At 43.8% G+C, this 18,666-nt stretch overlaps 2 protein-coding genes across 2 annotated transcripts in view; both read right to left on the bottom strand.

Moving 5' to 3' along the window:
• srp68 (signal recognition particle 68) overlaps nt 1-1,585 on the bottom strand; it is a 28,009-nt gene extending 26,424 nt beyond the window's left edge. The window contains exons 1-2 of the mRNA XM_038278036.1: nt 1,418-1,585; nt 741-807 (exon numbers count right to left, since the gene is read on the bottom strand). Of these exons, the coding sequence (XP_038133964.1) occupies nt 741-807; nt 1,418-1,505 (155 nt within the window). The 5' untranslated portion in view covers nt 1,506-1,585. The remainder of the gene's footprint in view (nt 1-740; nt 808-1,417) is intronic.
• Nucleotides 1,586-4,374: 2,789 nt separating this feature from the next.
• On the bottom strand, nt 4,375-18,375 carry polg2 (polymerase (DNA directed), gamma 2, accessory subunit). The gene is made up of 8 exons (XM_038278034.1): nt 17,597-18,375; nt 13,625-13,730; nt 10,506-10,611; nt 10,220-10,405; nt 8,462-8,599; nt 8,302-8,382; nt 8,088-8,188; nt 4,375-4,626 (listed from the first exon to the last, which is right to left on the bottom strand). Exons 1-8 carry the CDS (start codon nt 18,042-18,044, stop codon nt 4,461-4,463), a joined length of 1,332 nt encoding a protein of 443 aa, XP_038133962.1. The 5' UTR covers nt 18,045-18,375; the 3' UTR covers nt 4,375-4,460.
• Nucleotides 18,376-18,666: the final 291 nt, after the last annotated feature.

Here is an 18,666-nt window from a genome sequence, read left to right as displayed (position 1 = left end):
ACCCTATGATGGGGATGAAGTCTGGAGGAGAACTGACGGTTTCCTCCTGTGAACCCCCTTTATACCAAAACGCTGCCAATACGCCATTAAACAGAAGCTGGAAGTCAGAAACACCTTCAGCGCTCGTCTGGAAAACATCAGATACTTTTGTAGAGAAGTTCTTGATTAGTAAAGCACAAGTTACTCAGAGGTTTTGGATAAGCTAGACGCCATGACTGATGAGTAACTTGCACTTAACCGTACGTGAACCACCAGATAACTGACCTGTAACTTATGGTCTCAACATACTTGCCATATGTTGACATGTGTCAGCGTGTTTCAGCGCACTCATAACACACAAAAAGTACCCATAACTTATCAAATGTATGCCAGCGTTTTTGCCACATTTTTTCATGCATCAGTCATAAGCTGGTCTAACTTGTGAAGGTTTAACAGGGGCTTTAGTAAAATCATTGTTACAGCTCTCATTTCGTTTTTTTTTTGTTTTTTACACATTTCTTTTTTTTTATCATGTATAATATATTTAAAATGTGCACGGTTTGATTTTAAGTTGTCAAGTTATGTCAAATCAATAAGATTATCTCTGCTAGTTTTATTACTTAAATAATTGACAGCTAAAATCTCAGACATCTTAAGTGTTTCTAGATGGTTTCTATATTTAAACAGACAGAACAGGAACATAGACATAAAGTGACAGACCCTGAACACCCATATGTCTCTCTGGAAGTGTGAAAGCTCACCTGTATCTTTGGTAGTCTCCATGTCTGAGGCCATGCTGCTGCTGGGACTCCTTGATGATTTGCAAAACTGTGATTCACTGTTAAGGGTTAGCTTTTTTCCCCCTCCATCAGTACACATTTATGAACCCATGAAAAGGCTGATCCAAGTCTGAATACATGTGCAACGTTGGCACTAAATCAGGGGTCTCAAAATCTAGTGGAGGGTCGATTTCCTGCTACTTTTAGCACAATAATTACATCATTAGCAGACCTGGCTGAACGCTGAGGAGTTAATTCAACCATTTGATTCAAGCTTGAGGAACATCTAAAAGTTGCAGGACATCGGCCCATCATGACAGTTGTTTTACACCCTGCTTTAGATGAATGAACCAAGAAAGTCAGCCTGGAAACGTTACTCTTTAAATTAATGTTAGTTTTCAGTCTACGTTTCGCTTTAAACGTAAATTGCATGTCTGTCGCTAATTAAATTAAGGTTCAGCGATGTCAAAGCAATGTTTAAACAAAACGAGATTCAATGCCTATGACGGACAGACAAATGACACGTAGCCTAACCAGGCTAACCATTTCTAGTACGTTACCTAGCAGCTAATGCTAGCAGCTAATGTTAGCTGCGGAGCCACGGCTCCGCTAAGTGAGAAATAACTCCCCTTAGAGCAACGTCGTCACGTGAAGGATACTTTCGAGGCCCAGACCTCCTTCATGTAGATTTTCTTTATTTTCTTCTGTGAGAGAAGGTTTAGCTTCGCTCTGCTTGTCCGCGGCCATCTCTGCGAAGCTACCAGCTAACCTCAATCAAACACACACGCTCAGAATGCAGCAAATCAGACCGGAGGGAGGCTGGAATGGGTTAACATCGCGAGATATGACGAGATACACGTTCTTGTTTGTGAGATTGACTGACGTTTGGTCTACATCTTGAAGGTGCATTAGCGCCACCTATTGGTATGGATTGTAGAACAAAATGGCTTTATTCTAGCTATTTACCTGCTATACTTTTAGATACCAAATATTATAAGCAAATTAAATTATATTTATCTAATATGAATTTTATTCCACAAACAATGCCCTAACATTTAAGTTTTATTCTTGAATAAATAAAGCACACCCACCTACCATCCCTTATTATCCATCATTCCTAGTTTATTTTCTAATCTAAAAATATATCAAATATACAATATTTGAATAGTTATCCAAGTCTAAACTACGGCATTTAGTTTTGTCACCAATAGACTGCATTAAAGCCAGACTTCTAAATATATTTTAATCGGTAGAAATATGAAACATTTTTATCCGACCCTACAGTGATCCTTTGCTTGGTGTTGGACCAGACCAAAAAATACAGATTAAATACACTAAGGTTTGAAGTTTATATTGAAACATGTGGAATTGTTAAAGGGGGGTGGGAATACTTTAGCAGAGCAATAAACTTCATAAACTGTAAAAATAGTTTGACAGTCATTTTTATTAAATGATCAATAAAATTAGCCAGGTAATAAATTATCATGCTTAAAAACCCATTTAAAAAAAGGAAAATAAGATGATAATTTAGTGAACTGAAGGTTTTATTGCTATAAAACATTAACCACCATAGCTTTAATGAATCAATGGGTAAAAGCCATATTCTTTCATATGACCTTGTTAATGTAACTTAATTTTCTCCCAAGGGAATTAAATGTTCATTGTGTTTTTTGTGTTTAGTCATCTGTTCAATAAAATTCTACAGGTGCTGGTCATAAAATTAGAATATCATGAAAAAGTAGATTGATTTCAGTAATTCCATTTAAAGAGTGAAACTTGTATATTATATTCATACATTACATACAAACTCATATATTTCAGATGTTTATTTTGTTTAATTTTGATGATTACAAATGACAACAAATGAAAATCTCAAATTCATCATATCAGAAAATTAGAATATTACTGAAGACCAATAAAAACAAAGGATTTATAGAAATGTTGGCCAACTGAAAAGTATGAACATGAAAAGTATGAGCATGTACAGCACTCAGTATTTAGTTGGGCCTCCTTTGGCCTGTATTACTGCAGCAATGCGGCGTGGCATGGAGTCGATCAGTCTGTGGCACTGCTCAGGTGTTATGATAGCCCAGGTTGCTCTAATAGTGGCTTTTAGCTCTTCTGAATTGTTGGGTCTGGTGTATTGCATCTTCTTCTTCACAATACCCCATAGATTTTCTATGGGGTTAAGGTCAGGAGAGTTTGCTGGCCAATTAAGAACAGGGATACCATGGTCCTTCAACCAGGTACTGGTAGCTTTGGCACTGTGTGCAGGTGCCAAGTCCTGTTGGAAAATGAAATCTGCATCTCCAAAAAGTTGGTCAGCTGCAGGAAGCATGAAGTGCTCTAAAACTTCCTGGTATGTGGCTGCGTTGACCCTGGACCTCAGAAAACACAATGGACCAACACCAGCAGATGACATGGCACCCCAAACCATCACTGACTGTGGAAACTTTACACTGGACTTCAAGCAACGTGGATGAAGTGCCTCTCTTCTTTTCCTCCAGACTCTGGGACCTTGATTTCCAAAGGAAATGCAAAATTTACTTTCATCAGAGAACATGACTTTGGACCACTCACCAGCAGTCCAGTCCTGTTTCTCTTTAGCCCAGGCAAGACGCTTCTGACGCTGTCTGTGGTTCAAGAGTGGCTTGACACAAGGAATGCGACAGCAGAAACCCATGTCTTTCATACGTCTGTGTGTGGTGGTTCTTGAAGCACTCACTCCAGCTGCAGTCCACTCTTTGTGAATCTCCCCCACATTTTTGAATGGGTTTTGTTTCACAATCCTCTCCAGGGTGCGGTTATCTCTCTTGCTTGTACACTTTTTTCGACCACATCTTTTCCTTCCCTTCGCCTCTCTATTAATGTGCTTGGACACTGAGCTCTGTGAACAGCCAGCCTCTTTAGCGATGACCTTTTGTGTCTTGCCCTCCTTGTGCAAGGTGTCGATGGTCGTCTTTTGGACAACTGTCAAGTCAGCAGTCTTCCCCATGATTGTGTAGCCTATAGAACTAGACTGAAAGACCATTTAAAGGCTTTTGCAGGTGGTTTGAGTTAATTAGCTGATTAGAGTGTGGCACCAGGGGCCATCAATTTTGAACCTTTTCACAATATTCTAATTTTCTGATATGATGAATTTGAGATTTTCATTTGTTGTCATTTGTAATCATCAAAATTAAACAAAATAAACATCTGAAATATATGAGTTTGTATGTAATGTATGAATATAATATACAAGTTTCACTTTTTAAATGGAATTACTGAAATCAATCTACTTTTTCATGATATTCTAATTTTATGACCAGCACCTGTAGTAGTCACAGGTCAACCATCATGAAAAGTTGGCATATTTTTCAGTCATCTTACTGGTAAACTCTGTTCTGTAATAAGTCCCTGTTAAGGTTGGATTGTGTTGATTTAAAAAAAGGATAAATTGTCTCGATTTTTAATCAAATAAACCTAAATTAAAGGTTTTCTGCCCCAAACTAGACCCCACACAGGAAAAAAATGTGTAATATATTAAAAGCTAAGCTCAGGCTGTCAACACACTTTCCTACCTTTACTAGTGAATCCAAAACGGTGAAACATAAATTCCCAAACTCCCAACATCTCCTTATTGGGTTACAGAAGGTTTATTTGTGTGACTCAATGCTGTAGGGAGAGAAAAGTCCTTTATGATCCAGATATTTTTTTTTCTTTTCAGAGTTTGTCTGCAGCAGTAATATATTTGGAGAGAAAGTGTCTGATTTCTGAAATGTGCATCGTCTCTCTGATGGTTGTGTCTCTGCTGCGGACCTGCAGGAGGCCGCTCTCCAGGGTGTTTTCATTGATTACCACAGAGAAGAGAACTCCCATCTCGTCATATCTGGAATGCAAAGACAGGGGAAAAAAAGGTTACGGAGAATCAACAATTAACAACAATTAAATCTGATGAAACTGTTAAGAAATAACTGCTATGGTGCGTTCAAACGAAAACGCGCTTTGAGCGTCATGACGTCTGGTTTAATATATGTAAAGTCTGCAGGAGACGGTGTTGAGGAGCTGCGAGAGCTCTTCTGACATAAGTGATCCTTGCAATGTTTCCAGCATTAAGAGAAATGCATTTTGAGCATTCAAGTATCCATTTAGTGGCAGACACCAGAGGTAAGACATCTGAACAGTGGCAGCTGGACGCTGAGCTTCTACCAATCAGAGGCCTGGGAGACAGACCAGGAATGCAAGCTGTGATCTCTTCTTCTGCAGAAAACTATGAAAGGTAAATATATGTATATGTTGGAATAAATGTATATAATGTTATCTCATATTTACTCCTTTTCTAACACCTATTTGTTTCCCCAACAGCCTGATATTTCTGTGTGGAGTTGTGTTGCAGAACGTGAGATGGAGGGATTGTGGATAACACTTGTATGCTAGAATATATGAAATATAGATGCTTAATGTATCCCTTTAATGTCCAAAATGGGGAAATTCACTCTCTGCCATTGTGCGGCGCCCGGGTAGCAGTGTGGGGTTAAGGGTCTTGCTCAGAGACCCAGAGTGCTGGCTGTGGGGATTGAACAGGGTACCTGCAACTTTCTCAGAGCACAAGCGCACTAACCTGACTCCGCCAGATGGATTTGCTCCGCATATCCATCTGGAAACCTTCCGTTGAAGTAATTTTGGGAAGGGGCGAAAATACTGGTTAGCTGATTGGCCTATGTTGGTGATAGACGGGCCAAATAAACCAATCAGATCAACAAAGCATATGACGTACTAACAGAGCGACGACGAAGAGGAGCCAATTGATAGATCAAACTCTTGCTGAAACCAGTCGGGAGAAGAGCAAAAACATCTTTTCCTCTGAGAAAAGCCTCCAGAGCAGTGTTTTGCTCTTCTTTCAGTGAAGAAATACTCTGTAATTCCGATAAAACTTGCTTGATAGCGCTAACGCTAGTTTCATCGGCTGAAGCCGCCATGTTCTTTAGACTGAACTGTGGCGCTTCTCGTTGCGTCACACCTCAACCCGCCTCAAAGCCAACGCTGATTGGACGTTCGTTTGGTGAACGGCTCCAAATTTTCTTTAACGGAGAGTCTCCAGACTGATTAGCGAGTGAAACCTTGAAAGCTCGCGAGGCTACAAGCGCACTGCTCTGCCCCCTAGGCCAACACTCCCCCACTTCCCTCCCCTTTAAAGAAGCACAAGTCCTGTAATTGCCATCTCTTGGCCAGGTCTCCCTGGAAAAAGAGATTTTATCTCAAGGGACTTCCTGGTAAAATAAAGGTTAAATAAAAATAAATAAAATTAGGGACCTCCTTTAATTGAAATAAAAAGAGAGTTTACTAAACACATCTCTCTCTGTTCTCATCGTGAGTAACGGAATCTTATGCTACGTTCAGAACGCAAGTGCTGGAGGCAGCAAAAAAGCTTTTGCTTCTTCCTTATCGATGCTTGTTCACCTTAAAGCCGGGCGTACACTGTATGATTCTTTTTTGCCCTTTTCGGGCCGATTCTCCAGCCGCGCAAGAATTTTTCGATCAGGCCGACTGCGTGGTGTAGTATACAGGGGGTAACGAGGGGCGATCAGCCTCTAACGATCCCCTCCCCATCAGGAATCGTAAAGTCGCGAGAAAATCAAACATGTCTGGAATTCAGTCGGCCGTCATAAGGTGGTCGAGGGCAAATCGATCTGTGCTCAAACAAGGATTCTTCTTCTTCTTCCTCTTAGATGAAAACACAGAATCATGGCGGGGGTGCAATGAGTTAAATGAGTTATTTCCGTAAAATTGACAGACCGTAGTAGCCACGTTAGCTCAGCCAGGTCTTTGTCCAAATATGCCGTCTCTTTTTCTTTTTAGGGCTTTCAGCACAAAATCGCACAAATATTCAAGGCAGCGCGTTTCACTCTAGTGAGCTTCTTATTCCTCTTCCACTCGTTTGGTTTCCAGATAGACGAGTCCGAGTATCGCCATCTCACTGCGGGACCTGGTTTTTAAACGTACAGTTTGAGAAGGTGGGTCGCACAGTGTCAGAACAAACAGTGTGAGCCGTGAACTCAAGAGCAGTTTTGACGTTCCTGAAGCGCTTCCAGTAAAGTGTGACCAGATGCGTCTGATGCTTCTGCTGCTCCTGTGTTCAATAGCAGAGAGCGGCGTTGCTATGTTAGCTGTGATCAGTGGGTAAAAAAAAGTTTTCATATGTTTTGAAGTGAGAAAGTCCTCCTGAAAACTTCATCAGTGCAGTCAGTTCATCCAGATTACCATCCTGCCTTCCAATATTTTTTCTCTGTCGGAGCCGCTCAGACCCCCACACGGCGATGCGCTGTCACTAAGAATCCCCTTCAACAGCAGCCTATGGCCCGGTTCGTGGCGGCTGGAAGGCGTTTTTCATGTACGTAATCCAAACTGCAGGCATCAGAATAATAAAATTGAACATATTTTCCCGGCAGGTTTCTACATTTTAAGTGAATTTAGGCGTTAATAAACTGTTTCAGAGGAGTGATCATAGAGCTCTGCATCAGCAGTGCTGTGTCTGACTCCCTGCCAGCTCCCAGATCAGCTTCTCTCATTGGTTGATGTGGCACGTCAAGCAGTAAAAGTTCAATTTTTCCAACTCCAGCAGCTGCTGCTGCGTGCATCAGATGCTCAGAAGCCACTGAGGCGCTTCCTGCTGCTCAGAACGCGCTGCGGGACCTTTTGCTGCGCCTTGATGCGCGTCCACCATTCACTTTGCATTTATAAAAGCTGCTTCAGCTGTGTGCGATCTGAACGTAGCCTAATGCTCTCGTCTTTCTTTCATTGTATGTTGATAAATATTTTAGGTGCTTGAAGCTGACAGTACATAAATAAAGGGGTTAAACTTAACTTGCTTTCCAAAAAAAGCAAGGATCTTTGATCATTATTACATTATATTGTCTTACTGAACTCTGTTAAACAGTTTATAAGGCCTACATTGGCTGAAAATGTCAAATCTTGCCAAAGAATAATTGAGAATTCGCTTCCAGCTTCTACGAGCGGCAGCAGGAAATGCCCGACACCTTGTTCCGCTTTGGAAAGCTTTCACCTTGGAGTCCCAGTGTGGCTCGCCGCTATGTGAGGGGGGGTCTGCTGCTCCAAACATGTACAGAATATTTCAGCAGAATCACTTAAAAATGTTAAAACTACTTTTTTTTTAACTCAAAGAGAAAAAATGAAACCTCCTAATTGCATGGAGCAGAGCAGCTCAACGCCAAAGGAGCGTAGAGGATCCTGACTTCAAACGCACAAAACAACCAATCTGAGAGTTTGGACGCCTTGTTGATGCTCCAAACGCGCCTGTTTTGAACGCACCATAAGACTTAAGACTCTCACTTTGCATTCAGATGCTCTAATGATGATGGCAGAGTTTCAAGATACCCAGGCCAAGCAGAGATCTTAGCTTCCAGGAACTCCTGCAGGAGGCCCTCACAGACCTGCAATCAGACCTTCAATCAACACAAGCTCTTCTTTTTTAGCTCGTTTCTGAGTCGGCGATTAAGTTCAGAGATGAAACCCTCACTGACTGTAACCTGCAGTAGATCCTGACCTGTCTAAGTTCCACCGTGGCTCCCTTCCCAATGTCTAAAGCCACCTTGACAGGAGCCAACACTGGATGCAGCTTCAGAACCTTAAACAGGAAACCAGAAGGCAGTCAGTCACTGAAAACAGAGGCTGCAGGAATGAGACGAGAGGCTGAGCAGCTTCACCTTCCTCTGCTGCAGCCTCTTTTTGCCGTCCTCTCTTCTGAGCTGCTGGAGGGAGTTAGACAGGAAGGCCAAGACGCCGCGGTCCATGTTGCCGCTCACAGACACGACGTGGGGGACGGACTTCCGGCCATCTCGACTCTGGAGCACAGGTAGTTAGGAAGGAAACCAGATGATGTTACGTTTGAATAAACAGGAGAAGAAGAAAAAAGTTAAAGAACTTTTAATCCAAAGGATTCTTTATTTATTTTGTTCAACTCTTTTTCTTCTGAGTGAACTTGGGCTCTAAATTAAAAAATTAAAACATTCAAAAGTTATTCACTTTAACTCAATTAAGTTTATTTATTTGCAGGAATTAAGTTGATTCCTTCCCGCTATGATTGGAGCTCCAACCCCTTTACAGGGGAACAGATACTTCGCCTATTCAGCCAGGCCAATACCCTTAACGACCCCCCTTTCAGAGACATGGACAGGTATGGGGCATTGCAGACTAACAAGGAAGCCAAACGACCCCCATTCCAAAGGGGGGGGGCCCGTTCATCCGTTTCTATTTGCATGTTTTCTAAACTAAAACCAGGCTTTGTTGGGCTACTGGATAAAACCTGGAACTCGACGCTATTTCTGACATTTTGAATTGAAAAAGCTTCCTGGATGGGAAGAGAAACATCTTGATACTTCGAAACAAAGTCCAGTGGATTGTTTTTTAACTTTTTTGGAAAAACTTAAGAGCAGTTTTACATCATTTTACTTTTTTTGTTTACTTTAGTAAAAGTATGATAAAGTATCACCAATCTTCTTGAGTAAAAGGTCTGGCTGCTCCAACCAGTGTGAAACTTCTTTTTGGTGCTGAAGGCTTATTGGTGCTGTAAATTACGAGTCATTCTGTTATGCCAAACACAATGCAGACTTTAATTAGAAGTAAACTGGACTTTCCCCGAGCTTTTCAGAGAAGTAGTTCGATCTTAAAGTCGTAGGGAAGTGGCTGTTCCAGCCGTTTCATTTCTGAATTCTCCCGAGTGAATAAAATGAATGTTATTGGTCGTTTATCAAGAGGGCGGGATTACTGTGGCGGAAGGTTCGCAAGCACATTTGATTGTGGCCGACATGCTAACCAGTTAGCAACTTAGTGCTAGCAGGTTCCCAATGGGAAATTCCATTGGGACCAAGTAGCACTAAATTGGTGACTTAGAAACGACGCTGTCAAGGAACGCTATGGACAGCGGAAACATGCAAGAGGAGGAGAGTTTAGTGTCGGAGGTCGTGGATGAGTCTCCTCTGTCATCCATTTTTTATTTAGAGGAGGAAAGCGGGGACGAAGATGTTGTGGAAGAGGACGCCAGGGCGGCAGAAGCTTGGTTTGGTGTAGAAGGCTTCCAGCCGTACATGTTTGAGCCCTTGCCTCGCAACGCTGCCAGTTCTGTTAGCTCTACGCCTGCCGAAGACACAGACGTCCATCCCCGTGAACACTGGGACGGAACTCAACGGTACGTCGTATGTCGCAGCTAATATACGCAACAGTTGAAATAAGAATCATTTACTTTACCATTTAGTTACCAAACAGAAAACATAAATAGTCTAGAGCAGAATTGACCAATCAGAGACCTCCTCTCTGCAGTCACCTACAATTTTGAGGAGGTGCACAAGTGTTTCTGCAGAAGGTGGGGTGGACATATCTGCGTTGACTGCGACACACATGCAGACGACCTGTTTTCTGAGCATAAACCCAGCTGAGAAGAATGAGTGTAACAGAATGAGGCGGACCTGTAGTTTGCTGCGGACCCCCTTGTACGTCTGCAGAAGTTCTGCGTCTCCTCGACACCATAGTGTCTCCAGGGATTCGGGACCCCATGGGAAATTGAACAAGATCTTCATCCCCCGAGACGCCGTCTCTTGAAGCTCGTTCTCAGGCACCTCAACGCTGCTGAAGTCAGAGGGGGACAGGGCAAACTGGATGGGTAGGAAGAAAAGGACACGACAATGGAGGCGCTGAAACCAACGGCTAAACGTGTGGATAAATAATCTGGTCGTTATCATTCCGGTTCCTCACCTTCCTCCACCACTTCAGCCTCTGCCGTGCCCAGTGGTCCAGCCACTGGGAAGATGTGCGGGGAGAGCAAAACCACACCAGAGACGTCTGGTTGACCTCAGCGAAGCTGGCAGCAAAGAGAAACAGGTTCTCAGTCGAACTGCAGACAAACAAACTCCCCCCGTCCTTCATGCAATGCTGGAATATCTTGTTCCACATCAAGCAGATCCACCGTTTTCAACTGAAGAGTCGCTATTGTTGCTGTAGCAACACAATCAGCCCACTGATGGTCCAGTTTAAGACCTACGTGAAGACCGTCTTAGCATGCAAACTAGATGCTTTATTCAGTCCAAGTTGCTGGAACTGGGTTGGACCAAAGTTTGCCTACAGAGTTCCTCGTATATGAATTAAGTCAGGATCAGCAAGACTCAGATCAGCCTGTGTGGCACATTGATGATGCTAATCATATCGTGTGTTTACTGCTGAGTAAAGACATCGCTAAGTTCTTGAAGCAAACAGTGAAACAGCGAGTAAGAAGGCCAACAGTAAGGAGTACATTTTAGGACCCATCTTCTCCCTTGGACAAGCAGCCGAAGAAGATTTTTTAAGCTCTAATGGCCTTTTTTTTTATTACCACCCCTAGAGGAGTAAATGCAGGAATCCTGCAGAAAATATTTGATGGCAATAAAATAATTTGCTAAAATAATCAGGGCTGCGTCCTGAGCCTCCTGCTGTTCACCCTGATGAAAAACGACTACGCCCCCAGGTTCACCATCAATCACATGGTGAAGTTTGTAGACGACACCACGGTGGTGGGCCTCATCAGAGACGACAACGACCTGGACTACAGAGAGGAGGTGGAGCAGCTGGTGGTGCAGAGATAACAGCCTGATCCTGAACGTGGAGAAGACCAAGGAGATCATGGTGGACTTCAGGAAGAACCGGTGTCCTGTCAGATGAGCATACCTCATCAGACCAGCATACCCATAGTCAGTACGCATGTGCAAGATGATGGCTTTACATTTATCCCTTTATTTTTGTACAAAAAATAGACTTTAAACTACCTCAACGGGCGTGTATCCCTTTCGTCATGTAGAAAAAACACAATTTAAGGTAACATCGCCATATGCTTCAAAAAGCACCAAAAAGTGAGTAATTTAAATGTTTTTTTTTTGTACATGACTAAAGGGAAACACGCCCGTTGAAGTAGTTTAAAGTCCATTTCTCCTACAAAACTAAAGGGATAAACGGGTATTGGCTATAGTTATGTTCATCTGACAGAACACCGGCCTAACCACGCTCCACTGCTCATCAACAGCTCAGCTGTAGAGGTGGTCAGCAGCACCACATTCATCACAGACACCCTCACCTGGACTGGAAACACCACCTCACTGGTCTAAAGGGCCCAGCAGTGCTTGGACTTCCTGTGGAGGATGAGGAGAGCCCACCTGAGTACCTGGAGCCAAGCACCTGTAATTGCTTGTGAGGGTGAACTTGTGCATGTAAAGTTTATCCATAGAAAAAATGCTCAATAGTGGTTGTGGAGAGCTGGAGAGGCACACCCCCCCCACCCCCACCCCCACCCCGCACTGAGTCCAGCGCCGGGAGACCCAAAGCCCCAGGCGCCCAAAGGGACCCCAAGAGCGAAGGCACCAAGGAGGGGCCAGCCCCGGAAATCGGACCCCCACCAAGGGAGGAGGAGAGACAGCCTCCAAGAAGCCCCCCAGCCACCGCCATACTGGCGCCCCGGGGAGCCGCGGAGGCGATGTCCATGGGCTCCGCCGGCAGCCAGCCACCCTGAAGTAGGGCTGGGCACCGAACACCGCCCCCCCCCACGGCACCGACCGAAACGCCCCAGCCGCACAGAGCGCCGAAACACGCCACTGCCCCGCCCCCCGGCACCAAGCCCCGGCGACCGGCGGCAACACCCAACGTGACCGCACCACCCACGAAAAACACACAGGCGGCCGCCCCCACAGCCGGGGCCCACGCGCATCCGCCGCGAAGCGGCCGCGAGCGCCGCAGAACCCCCCCAAAACGCCCCTGAACGTCTTCTGATCACTTTAAAGGAAAAGTCCGGTCATATTCAGAATTCAAACTTCTGAAAGTCCTTTAGATATAAAATGATTCCATCCTGTTCAATAAATGATCAGTGTTTTTAATTCAGAGTAATTTTCATGTGAATGTGCTTTACTGGAGGCATCCATGTTTGTCAAAGAACACTACTGCCACCTACTGGATAGTGACGTCACGGTGCGGTATCGGCTGTTGATCAAGTCCCAGTGCTGTATCTGGTGTTTGTCACAACGCGCTATTATCCAAGTCATCTTGAAAACATTCTTCTTCCAAATGTTGGCTACATATTACGGGTTTTTTCTCTGGCCAGAAGTTCGATGGCAAATCCTCCCTCTTCAAGTTGGCGATCCAACGACCAACCCGTCCGTGGAGGATCAGGAATCAGAAAGCTGGAATAACTCTTTTTTTCACGTTTACCCGATGTATTCCAGCATCCAGCTGCCATGCACGTGGGCATTGTCAGTTTCACTATAGCTCTGGTGAATTTCAATGGTGAAGTCCTCTGGAATTCTTCAATAATTGTTGTTGATTGCAGATGTGTCTAGTAGTTCCCATTGATTTAGCTTGTAAAGCGGGGAGAATGGCGCTAGGCTTACCGCACCGTGACGTCACTGCTGGAAGATGGCAGGAGGGAGGGGCTACTATATTTGGGCAAAAATGGCCGCTCCCAGACTTAATTTTTTTTACTGATTAACGCTAAATTCATTAAATCACCGCGAACGTATTAGTTTTAGGTATAAATAATGATCCATTGATCATTCCTTGCTGACCGGACTTTTGGAAATGTTCCATTGTTCATTTCACTGCTATAAGCTGCTCATTCACTCTTGAAAAGCTGTTGGAATCGAAATTTAATTTTGTATACGCCCTCTAAATACAAAATGACAATAAAGATGTCTAAGTCTTATATCACTGTAGTTTCTCACAATTGAGAGAAATGTAAGGATGTTAAACTCGAGAAATCAGTATGTTGCACTGTAAATATCTTCACTTGTATCTTTGGATATTGACTGAATGAACCCAGTCCATTGCTGATTAGTTTCAAAGAAAAGCTGAAACCTCACCAACCAGAGCCATCTGAAGGCTGGAAACACGGACCCATCTCAGCCAGGCCAAATGGGAGTTTTCTGTTCACCATTTCCAGCGAAGACACAAAGTTCTCCAAGGCACCTGTAAACAAAACCAGGAGTCCGTCACTAAAGCCTGGAAGTAAAAATCAATCTATGTCAAAAGCAGTAGCGGATTTAAGGGCTACAGCCCCGGATGTTTCCCCTAGAGCCCCGGATCTCGCTTCTGAGCTGATATGAGTCAAATGTTCAGTACTGGAATTCTCCAGAGAGTGGCAGCATGTGCAGGAACGCAGCCAGGCATCAAAATCCACAGGATTTGTTGTTGATGAAGAGAGGAATAAACACAGAAAGACTTGCAGGTATATTTATTTCTTCCCATGTTATGGAGGGGGAGCTGATTATTTCAGGCAGCTAAAATATCCATTCTCTCTTTCCGCCGGGCTTTGTTTCCAAGTTTGAAGAGGTTTAGCTTCCCATCCAGGAAGCTTTTTCAATTCAAAATGCCAGAAATAACGTTGAGTTTGAGGCTTTATACCAGAGGTCACAGATTAGCGGTCCAGATCTGGACCCAACCTGATTTAAAACATTTATAAATTAACACATGTTGTGTGACGGCAGTGTCTTACTTCACTTGATGAAATGAGCCAATGAGCTGCTGTCAGTCTGGGTTGCTGCAGCTGCTACTTTTAGACACAGCAGGCAAACCGGTGCAATGGCGTAAATATCGGTAAGCAGAGACAGCAGTTGCTTAGGGGCCCCCGACCTCAGTGGGAGCCCCGTCACTGACACCTAGTCGGCCCCCCACGCAATTGTGCACTACAACGTCTCTGTGCAGATGTAGTGGTGTAAAAAATTCCTCTTAAACCCACCTGTTCCTGAAGTGACTGACCGCACCGGACCGTATTTATACCGCAACACATTTCACCATGATGGTGAGCCGTTTAAACACAACACCAATAGCAAAGCAGACAGTGGGACTTTTAATTACTGTGTTAATAACCGTGTATAGTTCATTACACGGTTAGAAAAATAAACTCATATGTTTCAAACCGCAATAGAGATCATAAATGTAGATGTATTTGAGTATTTTATATTTTTACAATATGACTTGGAATTATGGGTAATCCAGAGCGTAGTTTAAAACCATAACTGTTATGCAGAATGTGTTAGCGACGATGGATACCAAAAAGAGGTACTTAAGCTGATTCCAGAAAAGAAAACGGGAAGAAGAGACGCTGAAAGAACGGAAAAACATTCCCAAAATAAACACTTTCTTTCAAAGAACTGAAGAGGGAGACGAGGACGTTGCTGCTACAGTGAGTAAAGATGGAGACCAGGAGATGAGCGTGGACCTGTGGCAAGCCGGGCGATGGGAAAGAAGGAGAAGACGATGAGAAAAAGAGAGCAGAGAAAGTGTGGACTGCTGGAAGCACCATGAACAGAATCAAAAAATAAATCTGGATCATGGCTTCATGTCAAGCTGCTGCCTGCCTTTGTGAAGCAGGAAAAAGACTAATGCAAAGCGAATCCAGTAGAACTTTTTATTGCCTACCTGGAATGGGGGACAATAGTTGAATACCATTTTAGTGCTGGATTGGGGCTCCGCCCGATACTGGTATTGGGGCAACACTACTCAAAATTAGCATCTTGATATGTGCTGTTTAAAGTAATAGTAAAGATCCGGAGACATTTTTAATTATAATCTGGTTGTTGATTTTCTTTATTGGTTACCCCTGCTTAAAGGAATAGTACACCCAAAACATGATTAGCCTTAATTTTCTACTCACCCCCATGCTGAACAACACTCTGGAGTGCTTTTTTGATATCTCAAATGCATCTGGAGATCTGGGAGGCTTCTTGCTGTCTGCTGACATTCAAATAATGGAGGTCTATGGCGCCCGAGGCAGAAAGGTCCATAAAAGTCCACAAAAAACGTGTCAATATTCCCCCATACTGCTCGTCCAATGTATTCCAAGTGTCCTGAGTGGGTAGCGTCCATAATTTACTCGAAACAAAGTCATTTAGAATGTTTTTAGAGCATAAACAGTAGTGTATAGGATTTCCTGAAAGCGCGTTCACGACGCTACGGAAGCCGGCAGACCAAACCAGATGAAAGTGCGCATTCAGCATCTGCTCTGCCAATAATGCAAGCGTAGAAGAAGAAATGTGCTATTTACCTGTGCAAAGAAAGAAACAACGAAAGAAAAATGTCTGAGGACTTCAGTGTTGAGGAAGAGCATGAGTTCTTTGCCGAGCTGAATGCGCTGGTTTGGTCTGCCCGCTTCCGTTGCACCGTGAACGCGCTTTCAGGAAATCCTATACACTACTGTTTATGCTCTAAAAACATTCTAAATGACTTTGTTTCGAGTAAATTCTGGATGCTACCCACTCAGGACACTTGGAATACATTGGACGAGCAGTATGGAGGAATATTGACACGTTTTTTGTGGACTTTTATGGACCTTTCTGCCTCGGGCGCCATAGACCTCCATTATTTGAATGTCAGCAGACAGCAAGAAGCCTCCCAGATCTCCAGATGCATTTGAGATATCAAAAAAGTACTCCAGAGTGTTGTTCAGCATGGGGGTGAGTAGAAAATTAAGGCTAATCATGTTTTGGGTGTACTATTCCTTTAATACAGCAGCCCATCAAAGCCTTGTTTTTGTTTAGAAAAGAAGCAAATTGAAACGGACAAACTGGTCCGCCCCTTTGAAATGGGGGTCATTTGGCTTCTTGTTAGCCTGCAATGCCCCATACCTGTCTATGTCTCTGATAGGGGGGTCGTTAGAGGGAATTGTTGGCCTGACTAAAATAGGAGGTCTTCTACACTGTGATGATTGCATGTTTTCTAAACAAAAACCAGGCTTTGTTGGGCTGCTATATAAAACCTCAAACTCAACGCTATTTTAGACATTTTGAATTGAAAAATCTTCCTGGATGGAAGAGAAACATCTTCAAATTTGGAAACAAAGTCCAGTGGATTGTTTTTTTTTTTTTTTTTTTTTTTTGGAATGACAGTGACCTGGACGACAGAATTTTCACCAGCATATCCATTTTCTCCTCCTCCCAAATCTTTGGAAAATAAAAGATCAAAAACTGTTATATGTGATAGCACGTCATATACTAGAAATGTCCTTAATGCAGTAATCTGTCATATTTTACGTTACAAGGGTGTTTAGCAGAAAGTCTACACTCCAGGCTCAGACTGGTAATCTGTGATAGCGGGCATTTGCCCGGTGGGCCGGTCCTAATTCCAGAAATCAGAATTCCTCCTGAAATCATAGCAGCTCCAACACTCACTCTCCAGCCGAAGCTCCTACCTGTGACAGTAAATAACTCAAGGAGCTCCAGAAGTAATCCAATGTTAACTCCTTAAATGATGCATGCAGCATATATAGCCCTTCATTGTGACAGTTGGCATGTGGTGTCATTTTCTATTTCTTCAAACTGTAAAATCCTTGCAACAAACTAAATTTAAACCAAACTACGATGTTCCTCTTATATTTGGCAAATTAATGTTCGAATATTTTGCAAAAATATGTTGTGGTGAATTATTGGGTTTTGCATCTAAAGGGGGAGTGGCGGCCAAGTGGTTAGGGGATAGGGCTGAGCAACACCCTTAACCCCACACTGCTCCCCGGGCAGCGCACAATGGCAGCCCACTGCTCCCCATGGGGATGGGTTAAATGCAGAGAATTCATTTCATTGCTCTGTACTTGTGACAGAGCACTGTCATTCCATGTCAGTGGAATGACAATAAAGGTGAATTCTATTCATTGCATTGTTGCCAGGTTGGGCTGATGTAGTTGGAAAAATATCCATGGCCGAAAATTGTTCCAAGTCAGAGCATTCTACATTCCCCCTCAGGGCTAAGCCCCCTGATCTCCTAGAATCCTAGATCCGCCCCTGGCAGAAGGGACAATAATGAGTGGGAACTGATCAGAAGGGCGGAGGCACCGTTTCTACCTTGAAGTAAACTTCTCCTCACAGATGGAGAGCTCAGCAGCAGCCCCCTCAGCTCCTGGATCAGCTGATCTCTGTTTAAATCGGACCGATCCAGTATCTGCTGGACGTGTTCGGCTTCAACCAGCCGGGCTCCAGCCGCTCTTTGCTCCGCGCTGAAGCTCGGTGTGCTCAATCCGAACACCCGCTCCTTAGACCCGGTCACTGAGTGCCACCACTGCCGCAGCAGGTTCCCCCGCAGCTCCACGCCCAGCGGACCGTAGCTGCAGCTCCAGCCTCTCCGGAAAAGCTCCGCGTTGCTTTCCCCGGGAGAGATGTAGAATCTGTCCGCGCAGAGCTGCAGTAGGACACGGAGCCGGTCCGACCCATCAGCCGCTGGGCTGCAGACTCCTCTGGTGCCTCCCGAACATGAATGTGACCGGATGCAGCGTCTGATGCTCTGGATCCACATGTTCAACTTCAGGTCCAAACATAAACTTAAGTCAGGGATTACGTCATCTATCTGAACCTTTTGGGCCACATAAGATTACAGCTATGTGTTTACATGTGCGAATGAGATGCTATAAAAAACAACTCTGCAAGAAGCTAAGCTAAGTGGCTAATCCCGCTGCATTTACGGCAAAAATGTCCGCTGTTTTCCAGTCACTGCATAAATAATAAATATGCTGCAAAATCATCTGAAAAACATTTCTAGTTTACAAAAACTACGGCTGGGAAAAAGTTTCTATGAAGAAACACGCAGCGTGATTCCCAGACCCGGAAGTTAACCGATAACTTCCGGGTTAAGAAGAGACCGACTCTGGTTACTAGGCAACGAGCAATGCAGTCATCATAGGTAGACGCATAGATATCCTTTATTATGGATATCTATGGGTAGACGCCACATTGGACGCTGTCGGCAGCGAGGCCGACGTAACTAGAGGTCGGCCATCTTGGATCAGACCACAGTTCAGCTCAGATGAGAGATATTACAATAATCTCTTACATGTCACAACCCTTGAAAGACCAAAACAAATATTAAAATTACAGATTTGAATTAGATTAAAAACTATTTAAACTGAAGTCAAACTGGA

This window comes from Cyprinodon tularosa, unplaced genomic scaffold (genome assembly GCF_016077235.1).
Source record: "Cyprinodon tularosa strain WSP-4 unplaced genomic scaffold, ASM1607723v1 ctg137, whole genome shotgun sequence".
In the NCBI taxonomy this organism is placed as follows: Eukaryota; Metazoa; Chordata; class Actinopteri; order Cyprinodontiformes; family Cyprinodontidae; genus Cyprinodon; species Cyprinodon tularosa.
The sequence above is the reverse complement of the archived record's forward strand: the minus strand, read 5'-3'. Positions and strand labels throughout refer to the sequence as shown.

What these genes read in the sequence shown, in the direction of transcription:
- polg2 (XM_038278034.1), bottom strand. Translation starts at nt 18,044, where the DNA reads ATGTGGATCCAGAGCATCAGACGCTGCATCCGGTCACATTCATGTTCG. An exon ending in CCACGGTGGAACTTAGACAG is followed by an intron (nt 8,189 to 8,301) that starts GTCAGGATCTAC and finishes GTCTGATTGCAG; the next exon opens with GTCTGTGAGGGCCTCCTGCA. An exon ending in TTAGAGCATCTGAATGCAAA is followed by an intron (nt 4,627 to 8,087) that starts GTGAGAGTCTTA and finishes TTTGCATTCCAG; the next exon opens with ATATGACGAGATGGGAGTTC.